The sequence below is a fragment of the Arachis ipaensis genome, chromosome B10 (genome assembly GCF_000816755.2).
Source record: "Arachis ipaensis cultivar K30076 chromosome B10, Araip1.1, whole genome shotgun sequence".
Taxonomy (NCBI): Eukaryota; Viridiplantae; Streptophyta; class Magnoliopsida; order Fabales; family Fabaceae; genus Arachis; species Arachis ipaensis.
The window spans coordinates 134,345,169-134,361,270 of NC_029794.2; the positions used below are offsets into that span (position 1 = coordinate 134,345,169).

The 16,102-nt window shown below is 35.3% G+C and overlaps 3 protein-coding genes across 5 annotated transcripts in view; 2 read left to right on the forward strand and 1 right to left on the reverse strand.

Annotated features, from left to right (window-relative positions):
- Positions 1 to 5,574, forward strand: part of LOC107621227 (CST complex subunit CTC1) — an 8,523-nt gene extending 2,949 nt beyond the window's left edge. The window contains exons 10-17 of the mRNA XM_016323261.2: positions 30 to 314; positions 1,026 to 1,505; positions 1,956 to 2,555; positions 2,646 to 2,737; positions 2,892 to 3,093; positions 3,172 to 3,247; positions 4,330 to 4,595; positions 5,132 to 5,574. Coding sequence (XP_016178747.1) covers positions 30 to 314; positions 1,026 to 1,505; positions 1,956 to 2,555; positions 2,646 to 2,737; positions 2,892 to 3,093; positions 3,172 to 3,247; positions 4,330 to 4,595; positions 5,132 to 5,311 — 2,181 coding nt within the window. The 3' untranslated portion in view covers positions 5,312 to 5,574. The remainder of the gene's footprint in view (positions 1 to 29; positions 315 to 1,025; positions 1,506 to 1,955; positions 2,556 to 2,645; positions 2,738 to 2,891; positions 3,094 to 3,171; positions 3,248 to 4,329; positions 4,596 to 5,131) is intronic.
- Positions 7,558 to 12,476, forward strand: LOC107624366 (putative disease resistance protein At3g14460). 2 transcript variants are annotated; one of them, XM_016326866.2, is made up of 2 exons: positions 7,558 to 11,348; positions 11,798 to 12,476. In XM_016326866.2, the coding sequence occupies exon 1, from the start codon at positions 7,735 to 7,737 to the stop codon at positions 11,323 to 11,325; it is 3,591 nt and encodes a 1,196-aa protein (XP_016182352.1). In that variant the 5' UTR covers positions 7,558 to 7,734; the 3' UTR covers positions 11,326 to 11,348; positions 11,798 to 12,476. The 2 variants fall into 2 exon arrangements, with proteins under 2 accessions (XP_016182352.1, XP_016182351.1); XM_016326865.2 differs by having other exon boundaries at positions 7,558 to 11,345; positions 11,792 to 12,476.
- Positions 12,729 to 16,102, reverse strand: part of LOC107623182 (probable protein arginine N-methyltransferase 3) — a 4,280-nt gene continuing 906 nt past the window's right edge. Inside the window, exons 2-7 of one of the 2 annotated variants that reach the window (XM_016325353.2) lie at positions 15,562 to 16,102; positions 15,333 to 15,430; positions 14,837 to 14,915; positions 14,460 to 14,720; positions 14,196 to 14,363; positions 12,729 to 13,499 (exon numbers count right to left, since the gene is read on the reverse strand). In XM_016325353.2, coding sequence (XP_016180839.1) covers positions 13,038 to 13,499; positions 14,196 to 14,363; positions 14,460 to 14,720; positions 14,837 to 14,915; positions 15,333 to 15,430; positions 15,562 to 16,102 — 1,609 coding nt within the window. In that variant the 3' untranslated portion in view covers positions 12,729 to 13,037. Of the gene's footprint in view, positions 13,500 to 13,543; positions 13,895 to 14,195; positions 14,364 to 14,459; positions 14,721 to 14,836; positions 14,916 to 15,332; positions 15,431 to 15,561 lie in introns of those variants that run through there. The other variant, XM_021114360.1, reaches the window with a different exon arrangement.

Sequence of the window (16,102 nt, forward strand, 5' to 3'; positions counted from 1 at the left end):
TATGTGATTTTTCTATTTTGGGTTCATAGGTGTCAGAGTATGATATTTTTGTGGACGGCATAGGTGAACTTGGGGATAGCTTGGAATTGCTTGAGATTGAGTCATTATCATGCAGAACGATCTTTAATTACGTTCAACCAGCCAGAGAGAGGGAGTTAAGCAGCTCAATTTTTGTTTACTTTCATTGGAGCAATGCAAAATGCCGAAAATTTCCCCATTACCCTTGTAGAGATAAGAAAAATGAAAGTCTGGTGCCCAAGCCTGGATGCTACCATTTGCTTAGGGTATCTCACAAATTTCCCCTGCAAGGGAAGGTATGTTAACCATATATTTAATAGGAACTTGCAGTCATTAATTGCTTTGCAAGCTATGATTAAATATTCATTGTGAAGTAGCATAGGATTATTAGTTGTTTTATCATAGAATGTGCAAGTTGACTTTACTTGCTTTTGTAAGTTTAAATTGTCAGTTCCTTTGTTTTTCGGATTTTAAATCCTTTGACTACTGTTTTCTCATAGCTGTTCTCTATAAATGAATCTATGATTATAAGCTACACCTAATAGGTCTTGTAAGAGTCTATTAGGTGCCTCTGAATATTATTTATTGGTCTGAACTATCAAATTTGGAGCCCTTCGACTTAAACTAATTTTGTTTGAGTTGGGTTGCTTACTCTGGTGATAAAGTATTTCCGGCACTGTTTTTTCCCATCCACAGGAGACTCAAAAACCATAATTTTCTTAAGGAAAACAGATGCTGAACCACTTGAGCCACGCTCCTCTCCTCACTTCAATGTTCCGTAAACTTTGTTACTGTTTTGTATTAAAAAAGAGTTGTGTTTTTTTCTTTCTTCTTCCATGTAGCTTTACCCATTTGAAATTGTTTTATTGTTATATAGTTGTGTTTATTTCACCTAGTGAGACAAGACTTTGTTGTTGTTGTTGTTGTAGTATAGTTTGCGAATGTTATGTTTTTTTTTATTATATAATACATATAATTGAACAATTTTGCACTACTTGTTGTTGCAGTATTCTAATATCATGAAATCAGACAAGTCAAATACTTTTGTTGAAGCGAAAGTTTTGCCATTTGATTTGTTGCTTTCTGAGAAGAGAGAAATTTTGCATTCATATAATGTTTCAAGGGATAAGACCAAGGAAGTCTCCGATTATTTAATTAATGGTAATAATGAGGAGCAAGTATGGTCCAATAAGAGGCAGAAACTTGATAAGGAATCAGCATGTGCATCGAAGGATGACTTTTTCACTTCCATTAATGAGCTGAGAGCTTGTTCCAATTTGTTGAATATATCAAAAGAGAACAAAAGAAGTTTTGATTTGAGTTCTGATGACATATCGTGTCTAGCCAATTTTAGAAGGCTACAACATGAGAATGTGATTTGTACTGCTGTTGTGCGCTCTAAATCATCTACAAAGAGTTTTGACTCGAAATCAAATGCAAGGAAAGTTTTGCTAGAGTTCTCATTAGATAGATTTTTCACGTATCAGGTATTTTATGTACTCTTTTGAATGTGTTTATATAGCCCCTCTTTTTATCTATTGATAATTTGATATGATAATATAAGACCGGATATACTGTTTGCAATGCTATTAATAAATATGTATTTTTTAACATGTTCTATAGTTTATCTTTTATTGTATATGATATTCCTACAATTTACATTAAATATTATTTGATGCTAAATATATTTATTAGAATATATATTTATATAACTTTTTTATTTCTTAACACTTATTTTTCTTTTAATATAACATAACAAAATCAAAGTGCAAAAGAGACCGCTTACATTAAATTTGCAATGTATTGTATTAGTTTATTATCATGTATAAGATTATCTGTGAATGCGACAAGGAAAGAAGGCATTAACTAATTCTGTATAGCACTTCCCTTTGCTATGTGAACCGGTGTATTGATTCCCTTTTTATACTGCATTTCAGTCATTGAAGATTGGTGATTGTTACATCATAGAGCATTGTACAAAAGACTGCTTTTGCAATATGAAAGATGCTGGCTTTGGTAGCCGTGCTAAATTTCGTGTTGGTTCTGGGACACTAATCTTCAGCATTTCATTCATATCTGGAAAAGATTCTGTTTCTCCTAGCGCTGATGGGATTTTGACTAAAGAGCAAATTGAAGGATTTTTGCTAAGATCCAATGTTGATTCACCAGATGTCTCTTCAGATGTTTGTCTGTATCTCCCTGTCAACCTCACAGATCTCCTGGATGTTAACATTATCGAATCAGAGTACAGTGAAATGCATAAATATGCAGTATCAGAAGAGAGTGCTAATGTTTCTGTGGGCCCTGGGATTGTAGCAGGAAGGACTAATCTTTGTTGTGGTTCTCAAAATTCAAACTTCATGTTTCCCGAGGGAAATTTGATTTCTCTTGAGGGTGATGTGGTTGACATTCATGATATTGGCTCTAGTTTAAGCAATGCATGTTCAAGTGCTGCAAGCCTTGACTCTCTTCAGTTGAAAGGCCTTATTCAAAATAGAAAAAGTCTCTGCATTCATGTATTAGTGCATAAACATATGGTAAGTGCAATTCCATCTTACCCAATTTATATATTTATATATGCTGTGCTTGTTTTTACAACTTAGTCATGGTATTTCATTTCTTATTAGGTGAAGATATTTGGTTCTATAAGCAAGCATGCTTATCCAATTGGTTTTGGACCTGGTGTAACCGCAACATTTCATCGAATCCTTGATGCGAGGTATGGAATTGAGGTCATAGCCTGAAATAACTGGGCTCCAATAAAATGTGGCAGTTGCAAACCATTTTAAAAATGAAATCTCAGTGACAAGGACAACGTATACTTGCATGCCAATCTTGTTAACAAATTTGATTTCTGATTGTTGGTTCTGCAGGTCCGAGAATAAATTCATGTTACTGCCTGTATCATTTATTGTGATAAAGTCAATTAAAGTACATGATAAACAGTGCACTGACTGGTCCTTCAATTTAAGCCTTCTTAAAGATGCATACAATCCATCTCCAGATTCTGTCTCTTGTTTGATCTCTCAGTTGCATCAGTGCTCCAGTAACAAGCAAATAATGCTTCGGTGCAGGGTAAATTCCTTTGCATTTATCTATTAATATCTGTGCACTCAAAGATGAGATTATATTCATTACTGCTTCTTGTAACAGGTTGTCGCAGTCTTTATTTTAGTTCTTGAGAGGAACACTACTGCTTTTGACATTCCACTTGCTGGTTTTCTGTTGGGTAAGTTAAGATCAAAATCAGTTAAGGTTTCCTTTGGAAAAGTCAGCTAAGAGCAAATGAATCATTTTCGATCTGGCAGTTTATTTTATCAAGCGTGCTGGTGAAACTTGGTGCATTTTCGAAACTATTCCTGATTCTCTCTTTTGCTTAGTTGAGTATCTGTTTTCTGCCATCTAATTTTATTTTCGGCTGTGCTATTTGTACAAATCAACGTTTTCTAACAGCTTTGATTGAGAACAACAAAGGTGTGTTGGTCTCACACATTCTCTTTCTCATATTTTGCTTTTATTACCTCTTTTTCAGAAGTTATAATTTTTTTAATCTAAAGATACAAACTATCTGTAAGAGTTATCAACTAAAAGTTGTTTGATATAGACAACTTTCAATTGTACAAACGAAATGTTCACTTTAGTTGATACTGTCCTAGTTTCTGTGCACACTTATGAGGTTTTTTTTCTTTGGTAATAATGCTTATGCCCATATTTATTCACTTAGCATAAAATTGTGTGATTATCTCTCAGATAAACATGGGGTTTGCCGCTGATTGTTCATTTCATGAATTTCTTCCAGGAGCCAATAATTTTTTCTTATAACTTGATTTCTGCATTGACAATGCTTTTTCAATCAGAGACTTGGATAATATTTTAAATATCTTGCTAAGAATCAAATGAGTGATCTTTTTCAGGGCTGGCAATTTATGCCTAATTCAATTACTTGGTTGAAAATAATGTTTGATAGAAAAAGAAGTTCAAAAAAGAAGAGAATTATAAAGACTCTTGGTTAGGATGTCCTCTTTCAGAAAACAAGTAGAAAAGAAATTTCCAAAACTAGTAAAACAAGATTGGAGTAACAAATGCACAATAAGGTGAGTCAAGAACCTGATTATAGACAATCGACTGATACACTGACAAATTCAAGCATGTATTGCCCCATAGAATTGCAAAACCTCTAGGACGGCTTGTTAGCATCTGAGTCAAGATTCCCTTTTATATATGATATTTTCTGGGTCTACATTTTTTGCCAGCTGATCTGTGAAGAATTTTGTTTAATGTTTTTTACCCGGCATTTCATGTGTCATACAGATGATGGATCATCGTCATGTTGTTGCTGGGCCAATGCTGAAAGGGCGGCAGCCTTGTTGAGACTACATGAAGAACCCACCACATCTTGTAATCTAGGGAGAATTTTGAAGAATTATCAGAAAATTACTGTGAAAAACCAAGGGTTATTTATTGAGTCACCTTTTCAAGATCTTGCTGTATCTGTTACTTCTGGCAACGCCGTTTACCAATATGACGAAAACACCCTCAAATTCATGATCTTCAACGCGTGTGCTGGTAGAGTATGGGTGAGTTTTCATATATCATACAGATCTGGAGCAGCTGCAGTGATATTAGTTTATCATAAATTTTATTGAGTGTAGATAACTTGAATTGGAACTTGACACTGATAAATTCGTATAACACTAACATTCTGATTAAGCCAAATTCATTCTTCACGGGGAAAACTAAAAGAAAATCCATCATATTTTAATAAGGAAATATTGATTACACTTGCTATTGCAATTTGTTATAGCATCCTATTCATAGCTACTGCTATCCCTTGTTAGTGGTCCATTATGGGCAATGTTTGGTTTGAGAGACGAGACGGAAATATAGGGATCAAAACACAAACTGTCTTTGTATCTTATTTGGGATGAGAAACTGATATACTGACACTGATACATTGCATCCCCCTTTTTCTTTGTGTCTGTCTGTCCTGACAGTATTGGATTATCCAATTCATAGTACTTTCCATCTTGCTTCCTATTGTTTTGAACTTTTGATTTGCTTTTGTTCCTCTTAAATATTTGGCTGAATATGGATTTTGACCTGATGTTGTCAGAATGTAGTTGCTAGTCTGATGGATGCAGAGGAAGTTAGACAGTTGGACAATGAATACCTCACCGAAACAACGAATCTGCGAAGCTTACGGAATATATGGGCCAACGAAGTTTCTTGCCCCCGCATGCTGGCTGAGGCAAAGAACATGCTTCAGGAACTTCGGAGAAGTTCGTGCTCATAATTAAGGTGAATACAAGATTTTGCATGCATTCGTGAATATTACCCTTACAAATTTCACACAAATTGGAAACTGGTAGGTTGTATGTGGTTGTTCCTAACAAATCTATGTAGCTATAATATATAGTTATAGAAAATGCAGAGTTTCAAGACTTTGATAACTAACGCACTGTTGAGACACAGAGGCAGTAATTGTCATGTGGTTAGTTCTATTAATGTATGATGTACGCCATCAATTACCCTGTCAATTATTGAGTTATTTTTATATTGAGCCGGCTCAATTATTGCTTTGTTTATTTCTCTAAAAACACCCTTGGTTTTATTTATTATTTCTCTTGCTGATATCTAGTCTTATTTTATATATGTAAAGAAAACAAAGAGATAACTACATATAATAAACTGAATTTAGCTCCTCTAAAAGGAGAGGAGCTAAGTCAGAGTTTAAGTTTGGCATAGCTCAAGCTTAATTTGCTTGATAATTGAGTCTATTTTTAAGACTTAAATTTGGCTCACCAAATAATTAATAAACTGATTGAAATTGATTTAAAATGTGCAATAATAATTTCATACTCAAAATGAACCTAATTGAGATAGAATATAATTGTAATAAGAAAATTTTAACTTTCTTTATCAATATAATTGAATTTCCTGTCTATGTCAACTTTATATAATATATTAGTGGATATTTTTTCCACATAAAATAGCATGCATTACTAAAAGTATCTTTTGCACATGAAAACTTGGTATCAGTTAGATATCTTTCAAATCCAGCAGTAAATTGTATCAAGACAAGGTTTAGTGGCGAAGAAAATGGACGAGAGTCAATATGATCAACAACTTAATTATTATAAATACTCTTTTATTATTTAATAGGATTATTAATGGAAAAGTGGTTTAATAATACTTATTTTTCGACAGTAAAATTTTTAAAATAAATAAATATTTGAGTTCAGAGGGCAGAAGGAATATGTCTTGGTGTTTCTTACCGCCCCACTTCAAGCGGTGGATCTCAAACTGAAACACAGGATTCGATAGAAAACTACTAAACTATAGTTCAACTATTTTTCTCTCAGTTTCTCCACCAATATTTTAGAAGTTTCATTTATACTTGAATCGGCTGCTAACTCTTCAGAAAAGTCACCAAGGTTAAACTATTTTGCATTATTGCTGCAACGCGTTTGCTTTGATGGCACCATCAAATGAAGAATGGTAAAGAAAGATACTTGTTCTTTCTTTGAACTTTCTGTCTGTCCTAAAAAATATAATCTTTCTTTTTCTTTGAATGCTTATCCTTGGTCAAGTCTTCATAATTCATAAATAAAATCACATCATTTTTCCTCATCTTGGGCCTCACTATAATGCTCCCAAGCATTGTTGGAGTATTTGATACCCGCACAAGACAAGCAATTATCCCATTAAGTTGGATGGATTAAATACATAAATAAACCAACCAACTTGGGTTGGCTAAGTAGTCAGTTCACTCGTCCGTTTAAACAAGTGTTAAGAATTCAAATCTCACTTTGTACATGCAGCAACCCATTGGCCAGCGGCAGACTCTTAAATAAAACTAAGATCTGTGGTGGATAATCCTCAACCGGTCGGGTTTATGTCAAAGCAGTTTCAATTATTTAGAAGTTCTCTACCAATAGTCTTAGAACAAATAAAAAGTTCTCTAGCAATAGAATTGTGCTCTATCTGATCCGTTCCACTAAAGTGCTTTTTCTAAAGGTGCTTATTCTCATACATAATAAAATTTGCATGAAATACAGGAGAGTCAGAATAAAATCAGTTGTATTGGTTCCATTATTTTTATTAAATAAAATGTAATTTCATTATCGAATATACCAACACTCTCTGTATTCTACGTATATATTCATTCTGTATGTGAATATTGCCCTTCTCCAAAACATGTCTATACCACCTAACATGCCCCCAACATGTGTTAAAGCATCGTAAATGCTTCTTTTCTCAATATGGACATGGATACGGATACAGAATACGATACAATACGAACATACTAATTTTAAATTTTTGTTAGGCGTCATATAATATGTTGATATTACATGACAACAAAGAACTTTTAATACTGTAATTGTCTCTTTTTAATTACATAAAGCACTTTAGATAATTTTTGTGTTAATAATCAAGAAAACATAATTTCATATTAGTACTAAACTCATTTTAAGAATATATATCAAGGGAGTGTCAACGATTGGTGATGTCCATAATGTATTGACATGTAAACACGACAACTCAACGAAATATCCGTGCTTCATTGCTTCCCATCAATTATTGTATTATTAAATCTTGTAATAGTAAACAGGTTAGAGTAAACGAATATTGGTCCATTTTGTTCACAATTCACCATTACAGGCAGCAAAACTTTTCCTCCAATCTTATTTGACTTTTGAGCATACTTGAGACACCATGGTTTTGGAACTCGTTGGTGGAGCTTTTCTAGGAGCTGTGTTTAATGTACTGCTTGAAAGAATAGCTTCCCCTGAAGTACTCAGCTTCTTGAAGGGGAAGAAAATGAACAACAGGTTGCTGAAGAAGTTGAAGCTGATTTTGCTGTCAGTTCATGGAGTTCTTGATGATGCAGAGGGAAAGCAGATTACAAATCCAGCAGTGAAAGAATGGCTAGATGAGCTTAAAGATGCTGCATATGAAGCTGATGATTTGTTGGATGAGATATACACAAGATCTAAATATGGTGCTGCTGAGGTATGCAACTTTGACTTTAATTCTTGGAGCTCATTTGAGAATGAAGTTGAAGAAAAAATGGAGGAGATCATTGAGAAGTTAGAATTTATCGCGAAGCAGAAAGATTTCCTCGGTCTAACTGGGGATATAGGAGTCAAGATCCCACAGAAGACTCCCACAACATCTATAGTTGAAGGGTCTAATGTATATGGAAGAGATGATGATAAGGAGTTCATGATCAAGCTACTATTTGATGTTGAAAATGGTGATAACAAGATAGGAGTGGTTCCTATTGTTGGCATGGCCGGAATTGGAAAAACAACCTTGGCTCAACTTGTTTACAATGATGTTAGAGTGAAGGAACACTTTGATCTCAGAGCTTGGGTCTGTGTTTCTGAGGATTTTGACATATTCAAGATTACTGAAACACTTTTGGAGATTCTCACCATGTGCAATCATGCTATTAGAGATCTAGATTCGCTTCAAGTTGAACTGAAGAGGAGGTTGAAAGGGAAGAAGTATTTGTTCGTTTTGGATGATATGTGGAATGAAAACTATGATGATTGGGACATGTTGAGAAGTCTTCTTCAATATGGTGCTCATGGGAGTAAGATCATTGTGACTACAAGAAGCGAGCGAGTAGCATCAATCATGCAAACCATTCCATCATATCACTTGGGATATTTATCAGATGAAGATTGTTGGATGTTGTTCGCAAAGCATGCGTTTGATTATAGAAGCTCTGATACCTATAAAATCTTGGAAGGAATTGGTAAAAGCATTGCTAAGAAGTGTAAGGGGTTGCCTCTGGCTGCGAAAACATTAGGAGGTCTATTGCGCTCTAAAACAGATGTGAAAGAATGGGACAACATATTGAAGAATGAGATATGGGAGTTGTCAGATAGAAAGAGCAATATTCTTCCAGCTTTGAGATTGAGTTATTATTATCTCCCTTCACATTTAAAGCGATGTTTTGCTTACTGCTCAATCTTTCCTAAAGGGTACGAATTCGACAGAGAGGAGTTGATATTGTTATGGATGGCAGAGAATCTACTGAAAGAACCAAAAAGAAACAGAAGACTTGAAGAAGTTGGAGATGAGTACTTTCATGAATTGGTAGCAAGGTCATTTTTCCAACAATCAAGACATAATGGATCACTCTTTGTGATGCATGATCTTATCAATGACCTTGCTAAATACGTATCTGGAAAATTCTGCATCAGATTGGAAAACAACTTGGATGAAGATGCCGGGGAAAGGACTCGTCACTTGTCACAAATTATTGCAAATAGGTATCCATCTATAAACTTTGATGCTTTCCAAAAGGCAAGTGGTCTACACACTTTTTTGCAATTAAGCTTGGTGGATCCACCAATATGCCTTTTCAACAAGGTGCCAAAGGATCTGTTTATGAAGCTAAGGCGCTTGCGAGTGTTATCTTTGGTTGGTGCGCGTGGTAGTCTTAACGAATTGCTCCATTTCATTGCCAAACTCAGACATCTGAGATACTTGGATGTGTCACAAACTCAAATAAAGAAGTTGCCTGGTTCCATCTGTACTTTATACAACTTACAAACACTCAAGGCTGCAAGATGTCCTCATCTCACAGAATTGCCAAGGAATATGCATTGTCTAGTCAATTTAAGATACCTTGACATCTCGTTTTCTCGGCTAGAACGGATGCCATTGCACATGAGTAAACTAAAAAGCCTGCAAAAGTTGAGCAATTTCTTCGTGAGCAAGGAATCTGCTTCCTCGATTGGTGAATTAGGCGAACTATCACATCTAAGAGGTTCTTTGATGATTCAAAACATAAAGAATGTGGTTGATCCTAAAGATGCAATGAAAGCAAGTTTGAAGGACAAGAGGAATCTTGATAAGTTGACTTTTGATTGGGGAAGGTCTGCTGATACAGAAAATTCCCAGCATGAAAAGAACATACTCGAAAAGCTGCAGCCGAATACAAATTTGGAAGCCCTTGAAATTGTGCACTACACAGGTACTCAGTTTCCAACTTGGTTGGGAGATCCTTCATTCTTCCACCTAGTTTCTCTGTCACTTAATCATTGTAAATATTGCCACATATTGCCATCACTTGGACAGCTTCCATATCTTAAAGAACTACATATTTCAAAGTTTAAGGAGCTAGTTAGCATTGGACCTGAATTTTATGGAGTCAGTGGTTGCACAGGGAATCAACATTTTCCTTCTCTTGAAATTCTAACATTTTATGGCATGCCGGCGTGGGAGAAATGGATTCATGCAGGTGAAAGTGAAGGCTGCAAAGTTTTCCCTTGTCTCAGAGAGCTTCATTTGGAGGAATGTCCACAACTATCTGGTGATTTGCCTACTTTTCTTCCTTCTCTTACAAATCTTACCATGAGATACTGTAATCAGATTTCAACTTCACTCCCAAGAGCTCCGGCTATGCGATCATTACATGTTGATAACTGTTGGAAAGTAGAAATCCTAGAAGAACTAATGGGGTGCCGGGAATCACTTGAATCATTAGAGATATACAATAGCTGCCACTCTCTGAAGTCTTTCCCACTAGATTTCTTCCCCTATCTTAAGTCCTTGGTAATCTGGGGGTGTGAAAATCTAGAATCTCTAACTACTTCAGCGCCACAGACGGAGGGAACACTCGAGCTTCTAGCATCTCTAAATTCATTGTGCATATGGAGATGTCACAACTTTGTGAACTTTCCTCATGCAGGATTGCCTACACCCAACCTTGCTTCTTTGAAAGTTCGCTACTGCAGCAAGTTAAGTTCACTTCCTAAACAAATGCATACTCTTCTCCCAAGTTTAAAGGAACTCCAAGTTTGGAGTTGTCCAGAAATCAAGTCACTTCCAAATGGAGGTTTGCCAATTAATTTGAAGTCATTCAAGATTAGAGATTGTGACAACCTCTTTGCTCGCCGGCTGGACTGGAATATGTCGTGCTTGGCCTCGCTCGAGCACTTTTCAGTTGAGGGAAAATGTGAAGATGTTGAGTCCTTTCCAGAGGAAGGTTTGCTTCCTTCCACACTAACACAACTGGAGATTCAAGGTTTATCAAACCTTAAAACTTTGGATATGAAAGGGCTTCAAAACCTCACTTCTCTCAAGAAAATTCAGATCCTTGATTGTTGTAAGCTTGAGTCACTAGGAGAAGGAGGAACATTGCCTTTATCTGCAGTTGATCTTGATATTTGGAAGTGTCCTTTACTGAAAGAGCAGTGGCAGAGAGAGAACAAGCCCAACATTTCTGGCAACCATGGCATTTGGATCTGTGACCAATACATTGAAGTGGATGAGCAGCATGATTTGTAGATACTGATCCCAATTCCCATGTGAGTATCTTGCTTTCTTCATACTTTTTACTCAAACTGAAGTATAACAATTACCGACGAAAGATCATGTCATTAACCAAACTAGCCATGGGAATAACTGGCCGCACCTAAAGAGTGTAATGTAAGCATCAATGGCTGATTCCACAACTTGACTCCATGATCTTGAAGTCACATGGAGATAATTCAACTATTTCTCCAAGACTCAATTCAACCAAATTAATCATAGAACTAAAATTCACCTAGTGTACCTAAAGAGTAAAGACTTCTTTGTTTGATAAATCTACCTAAAAAAGTGGTTAATTTTGTTAGTGGTATGATCTTTTGTGATATTTTTCCTTTCCAAGTATGATTTTTTGTCTTTCATGGATAATTTTGATACTTTGCTCTTTTCAGTCAACAGTATTTGCCTGGACCCCTACTAAAATGTTCATTTTGCTTTTATTCAGGTGGTGTTCACAGAATTTATACACTGCAATTCAACATAAATACTTCATGATCTGCACAACTTAGTAATTGGCAACAGCAAGTTAATTCATAAGGCTTGTAAATAAGTTATTTTGTGTTTGGATTTTTAGTTCTAAAAGTACTTATTTTATAGAAATGTGATAAAAAATAATAGTATTATGAGAGAAGTCATTTTTTTTTAACTTCTCTATAAGCTCCTAAATAGCTTCTTAGAAAGTTGCAATTTGATTTTGAAAATTGTACCAGACATTAATATTACTACTTTTCATAAGTCAAAAGGTCAAAAAAGTTACTTTTAAAGCTTTCCAAATAGACAGTGCTAATGAAAACCAAGATTCTGCTATGAATTCTTTCATTCAATTCTATTATTGCCAAACTTCGTGTATGCATGTGTGTATTCAAGAGAATGAACAGAAAAGCCGGAAAAGATCCTCTTGAATTGAGTTAGTTTGTGAAGTGAGAAAATGGGAATTAATCGGCCTTGGATTAGTAACTTCTATTTAGCGAAACCAAATTCACAATAAGAGTTACCAATCCACGGATAATTAATTCCTCACTTTCTCACTTAACAGGAACCAAATTTGTAAATAACACATCTATAAATCTTGAATCATGTTTGCAACTTTTCGAGGTCATTGGTATAAATGCTCGTTAACCTTGCATGAATATGATTGTTCCAATGATAAAGTTGGTCAAGTGAAAAGCCAAGAGTCTAATTAATAATCACCCTTAAATCAAAGTAGTACTCACACATAACATAAGGAGTAAAGTATGCTTCTTATTTCTAATGTTTGTGATTTTCTTTAAAAATACTCCTAACGTTTAAATTAAAAACAAAATTGAGAACATACAAGGATAATTCTGACACAAATATGTGCAACAATAGTATTTTAAAATAGACTATCTTGCCTTTATGTCTATCTCAAAACACATTTTTGGCTCTATTCATATTTTTGTTCTCTCAACTATCATACAGCAGCTAAGAAACTAGTACCCAGTCTATATTCTAGTCTTTTTTATATTTTATCACGATTCAAAATTTTACCAATTAACGTAGCAGGACCTGGCGCCGGTCTTCCTTTCAAAGAAAAATAATTAAGAAAAGGACCTATTTCCTCGACAAAAATGGAAACCTATGAAAAGGGTTACAACATTCTAAAACATTTTTGTAACTGGCTGCCAACAAGATGCCAGTATGAAGATCTTTGCTATTGTGGCGTATGAACTCTACTGCAAAGAAAAAAATTGAGCCGGCCAACTGCGTCTCCGGCCATCAGGACTAACACCGACAACTTCTAATGAAATATCAATACTGCGATGCTCTGTGGAACGTACAATGCTGACACGCACATCAACCTTTGCAGCAGGAAAGTCCTCAGTGCCGATTGCTGCCAGATCACCATTGTTTCCTTTCTGAAATCCAATCTCAATGGGTTCCTTAAAGGTTAAGATTGTTTGTGACCAATGTGTTTTTGGTGTGTAAGGAGATGTTGATAACACAGTTGGCGCTTCACGGCAGAATCTGCTTGTAAATCTGGTTTCAAACCACAATACAACTCCATAACACCGGCAGCATGTTTCAGAATCTACACGCATTTCTCCATATTCCAAAACTCTTGATTTTGGTTCCAAAGTAGCAGTTGCAGTGAAATTAACATCATTAGGCTTCATGGTTGCCAAATCAAAGGTCTGGACAAAGAAACAAGAGTGTACTTCAATAATCAATTATAGACCGGGAACTTACTAAAGAATATGCCCTGTAAAACTATACCTTTCCTCCTAGAGACATTATGATTTATCTAAATCTAGACAGAAATAACAAGACTGAAATGCTAGGATGTAATGTGGTTAAATAGCACACGCAATGATTATACATTTACAGAGGATGATTAAAAGATATGCAACATATCTGGAAATGCAACTAATAGCTTTAGAATCCTGTTTTTAACTTGAAAATATGCATGTATATAGTTACCTAAAGTAAATTTGGCATTCTTTACAGAAGCTGGCACGGTCAGAAATGGGCTTAAAGAGGAAAACTTGTGTAGAGGATTTTGCTTTCCAAAAGACCCAAGTAATATTTCCTATTAAATAAAATAATAGAAGGCTTTTGACCATTACCATCGAGAAGAAATCACCATAAGGATACCAAACAGTGATTCTTTTATGTTGTTACAAATACATGCAATTCATAAAAGTTGAACTTGGTATTACGCTAAAGAAAATTAGTTGAAACAAATCATAGATGATAAACTAGCAAGATCCATAAGGTGATTGAAAAATTATATAAATACACCTAAATAAAACGAAAGAAGTAAAGAATTCAACAATGTTATGTCTCATTAAACAACCACATACGCAAAAGCAGCAAAGCAAAGCACCAACCTGAAGAACCGCAGAAGTGGTAACTAAATCTTGAGAGTCCACAACATCGACTATAGGAATTTGGGCAGCATCTTTGACAAGTTCCTTCCCAATGAAAGACATGTCAAATTCACACACGTTTTCCCAAAATGGAAGACTTGTGCCACCTTTTCCGAATCCTGCGACAAACTGAAAGGGAAATTGGAATAACTAATTGTTAATACATTGACTGATAATAGATAACCCCTAAATAAAATATAGTGATGAGTGACGGGTGAAACTCACAATAGTTGCTGTGTCAGGAAGAATGGCACCTCCAGTCTTCAACCACCGGTCGCGTGCATAGAGCACAGAATCAAGCATGGATTCGTATAGCAGGCAATATCCCATCCATTCACTTAACAATATATCAACACTGTGAGGTTTAATTCCAACATTTTTGTCAATTTCTTCAACCATACCATGAATCACTTCTACCACTCCCTTTTGATGGCCATTCACACCACACTGGCTTTTATCCAGCAAGAGACCGTTGTCTTTTGCAACCTTAATTTTTTTTTAAAAAAATATATTGAAGGTGAAAAAACCAACAAGATATTGATTATAGCACTAAATGCATAGTTATGGAGATATGTGAGAAGTAATGTACAGAAAATGCATACCTGAGATGCTACTGCTGCCATCTTGGTACTAGCCTCAACTGCTATGACCCGTGATGCCCCTGCTTGAGCTGCAAATAGGCTGAAGAATATACAAGTAGAATATGTCACAAAAAAATGATTGAGTTATCAAATAAGGTATACAAACACATAGACCCCAAAGCATAATTTATATTATCACACTAGCATTAGGAATATCAACCAGATAATCACCCTGGGCATTGTAATGCCACCAAATATGTGCAAACAAAAGCAGTCCACCCAGTAACCTAGCAGGACACATTAAGTATGAAATCTTGTACAATAGAAAGAAATATGTAATATCATTACAGACATAAATAATATGAAAGATTAATTACCCCAGCAGTTTGTATTGTTAGTTTGAAAATTGAATAAAATAATTCAGCATTCCATTTTTTATTTTTCTTTTGGATAAAAATTATGCCGCGTTCAATGACTAAAGAGTAGATATTGTTTGCCTATAATCGATATTTCTCACCTCAGGATGCCAGTTCCACAACCTACATCCATAACCACAGCACCATTTAGGAGAGAGGGATTTTTCAAAATTGCTTGGCCATAAGCATCCATTCTCACCTACATAAAGAAAGCTAGGACATCTATAAAATGATGATAACAGTAGAGTGAAACATCTCACGATGGATTTTCTAAAGAAACACAAGGATTTTCTTAAACCTGAAGCAAATAAATGCAAATACAATTCATACCTTATCACTTAACATCTCACGGTGGATGCCGTATGAGCTATAAGACCCAAAATAACTTTCATTAACCATCTTAATCTGCTTTTCAAAGTGATTTTGAGATTTGGCCAACAAGAGCCCTTCTTCTCTAGCCTCATCAATTGAAGGCACATATGCTCTAGAGTTCTTGCCATTAACAAGTTCCTTGTCTGAAGAACTAGCCTGGTTCAAATGATCATTAGGAACAGAAGCAACCTTCTGGCTGCTACTCGTATCATGTACACCATCAGTAACTACCACATTTTTCAAATCAAGAGAGTCTATAGAGTTCTTCAAATCCATCATAAGATCTTCATCCATTGGTGGAATTTGCTCATCTTCCCCATCTTCATAATCAACAAAACTGTACAACAGTGAATCATCTTGCATAAAAGGTTTTAAATATCTATCGTCATCCCACTTAATCTTTATATCACTTAAGTCAATTGCATCATGCAGATGATTCAGCAAGTCTTGGTTGGACTGACATGTCGATCCACAGCTCCAACATTTGTTATCTGCCACC

What these genes read in the sequence shown, in the direction of transcription:
- LOC107624366 (XM_016326866.2), top strand. Translation starts at nt 7,735, where the DNA reads ATGGTTTTGGAACTCGTTGGTGGAGCTTTTCTAGGAGCTGTGTTTAAT.